Source organism: Misgurnus anguillicaudatus, chromosome 1, assembly GCF_027580225.2.
Source record: "Misgurnus anguillicaudatus chromosome 1, ASM2758022v2, whole genome shotgun sequence".
In the NCBI taxonomy this organism is placed as follows: Eukaryota; Metazoa; Chordata; class Actinopteri; order Cypriniformes; family Cobitidae; genus Misgurnus; species Misgurnus anguillicaudatus.
Genome location: NC_073337.2, coordinates 11,270,001 through 11,272,814, shown reverse-complemented (window position 1 = coordinate 11,272,814; position 2,814 = coordinate 11,270,001). Strand labels below are relative to the sequence as shown.

General features: G+C 42.5%; 1 protein-coding gene across 2 annotated transcripts in view; it reads right to left on the bottom strand.

Moving 5' to 3' along the window:
- Positions 1-319: 319 nt before the first annotated feature.
- The window catches only part of etv6 (ETS variant transcription factor 6), a 20,660-nt gene continuing 18,165 nt past the window's right edge, over positions 320-2,814 (bottom strand). For both annotated transcript variants that reach the window (XM_055190185.2, XM_055190186.2), the window contains exons 5-8: positions 1,512-2,105; positions 1,153-1,295; positions 846-946; positions 320-760 (exon numbers count right to left, since the gene is read on the bottom strand). In XM_055190185.2, the coding sequence (XP_055046160.1) occupies positions 658-760; positions 846-946; positions 1,153-1,295; positions 1,512-2,105 (941 nt within the window). In that variant the 3' untranslated portion in view covers positions 320-657. The remainder of the gene's footprint in view (positions 761-845; positions 947-1,152; positions 1,296-1,511; positions 2,106-2,814) is intronic.

Sequence of the window (2,814 nt, the reverse complement as noted above, 5' to 3'; positions counted from 1 at the left end):
CCGTGGTGTATGTAGCTAAAAACAATGCAGTTCATTATGTAAGGTCTTTATACACCACCGAAAATATAGTTATGTAAATTATATTGCATTTCTTTCAATACATCCTCCTAAAATTTATACAATGCACCTTACCTTTAACACAACAATCTCCCTACAATCGTTCTGAGGAGGTAATTTTATTGCAAAAATAACGAAACAGAAGCAAAAAGTAACTTAAGAAAAATGTTTATGATTGCAGAAAACTCTCTTAAGAGAGAAATTGTTTGGCTGAAATTAATATTTTATTCACTATTTTAAGACAAAACTCACTGAACACGTCTGTCTCTCAGTAAAATTTATTTTAGAATCAAATCACATTTTCACCAGCATTCAGTAAATCCCTCATTTATAAATCACAATGTCTTCGTACAATATACTTACCAAACAGGAAAAAAATGCAGCAATAATTTCTAAATTTGATTTGAAAAATGAGTATTTGTCATTAAAATGATTGTCATCTTAAAGTTTATTTCTGTAGTTGAAATATAAGACTAAAAAAGGTAAATCAATGATGTTTGATAAGAGTGAGTGCAGTGACCCTCTGAGGAAACTGAGAGTTCAAAGATCAGAGGGTGAAGTGAGGCATCTTCGGCTTCAGAAGTTCTTGAGCTCTACCACTCAACATTCCTCCTTCACATAGATCTGATCATCAGTGTCCGACTCCAGATGCTCCAGACGATCCGTCTGTCCGCTCATGATCTCATCCGGAGTTTTCATGAACCTGTGACACACACACATAAACACAACTCATGAGGACTCTTGATGAGAGTTTACTAGTGAATAGAGATGATGATGATGATGTCTACCTGAAGAGCAGCCTCTGTCCCGGCTCTTTCCTGATGATGTTGAGTTTATAGTAGTGTCTCAGCGCCCGTGACATCTTCTCATAGGTCATGTTGGTCCTGTTCTGTGTGGGCAAACAATGCATACATCAAAAACTTTTAGTCTAATGCAAGAAATAAATGAATAAATTCTAGACAATATAAGAACACAATGGAATGAACAGATGAAGAATATGCAACCTCAGCAAGATTATTATTTTTTAAATATATTATTATTCTTGACTGTGCCACACTCACTTTAATATTCAGTAAGTGATGAATGTTTTTGTACCTTATGATTCCCCCACAGACGAGCCAAACCGTTAGGATCCATAATACGGAAGACTTTGGTATCCCGATCTTCCCAGCGGATGTAATTCTCATACCGACTGTCGGACAGAAGCTGATAGACGTAATCCCACAACAATCTACAGTCTGAAACACACACAAGCAACAACATTACATAAACAAAAACATGCCTCACAAATGTTTCTGACTAATCATACCACAGCATCTATTGTAATCTGCCATATTATCAGATAAACTTTTGCTTATCTTCTGCAAAATGTGCACACAACGCACCCCAAAAGTTTTAACATGTTTTTACTCTGGTTAAACTGAAACTTGTGAATCTCGTGATTGGACACTTACCAGCGATGCGGCCCATAGGCGTGGCCTGTTCCTCGGGCGGAGACACGGGCATGATGATTTGATTGCGGTAGTGTCGATCGTCCTGCAGGGGGATCTGCAGAGACCCCTGATGACCGGCGAGGTTCAGGGCGTGGGTCGCGTAGTGGACAGGGTTGTGATGTTGACCCTTGACCTCACGGCCGTTTTCCTGAGATGCCCGGTTATGCCTGAAGTCACCTGGCGTGGTCCCTCTGCCCGGGCTCAGCAGCAGGGGATGCATGATAGCGCTGGGCATGAGCTGTATGACGCGGGGCGGAGCCGTCTCCTCCTGACTCGGGCTCAAGCCCCGCGGGGCGTCGCGAGGAAGGCCGCAGTGCCCGTTAGAGGCGGCGGGCGAGACGGACAGAGGGTACATGTCGTCCGGTAGATGGTGGTTGCTGTCAGGCAGCTGCGTGGACCCGTGTTGAGGGTCATCGACAGATGTGGGTCGAGGGTGCTCGCCGGATGAGCGCAGCGGTGCCGGATGATGGGGTGAGCGAGAGCGATGGCGCAGTTCAATGGTTGGGGGCTGCAGTGACAGGCTGTCCGTACCGCGGGCCGTCCGACGTACCGTTTCTGGTACAGAGAAAGAGATTGAAACAGAAAAAGAACACACTTCAAACAAAAGAGGATTATAAACTACTCACACCTTATATTCTTAAAGGATCCATTTTCTTAAAAAAAATCTAGATAATTTACTCACCACCATGTCATCCAAAATGTTGATGTCTTTCTTTGCTCAGTCGAGAAGAAATTATGCTTTCCGAGGAAAACACTCCAGGATTTTTCTCATTTTAATGGACTTTAATGGACACCAATACCTAACAGTTTTAATGCAGTTTAATATTGCAGTTTCAAAGGACTCCAAACGATCCCAAACGAGGCAAAAGGGTCCCATCCAGCGAAACGATTGTCATTTTTGGCAAGAAAATAAAAAATATGCACTAAACCACAACTTCTCGTCTATGTCCTGTGATGCGTCAGCGCGACCTCACGCAATACGTCATCACATCAAGAGGTCACGAAGGACGAAATCAAAACTACGCCCCAGTCTTTACAAGTGTGGAGAAAGAAGACCGTTCCGACATTGTAGTATGTGGGATGATACTAATTAATGTCTTTGTGTCAGTTTATTGTTTAAAATGGTCCACAAATGTGCGTTTTATTTATGTAACACGTGACCTTTCTACGTCACAATGCAATTACGTGAGGTCGCGCTGGCGCTTCTCAGGACCGGATATAGTTGAAAAGTTGTGGTTTGAAAGTGCATTTTTTTTTCTTGTCG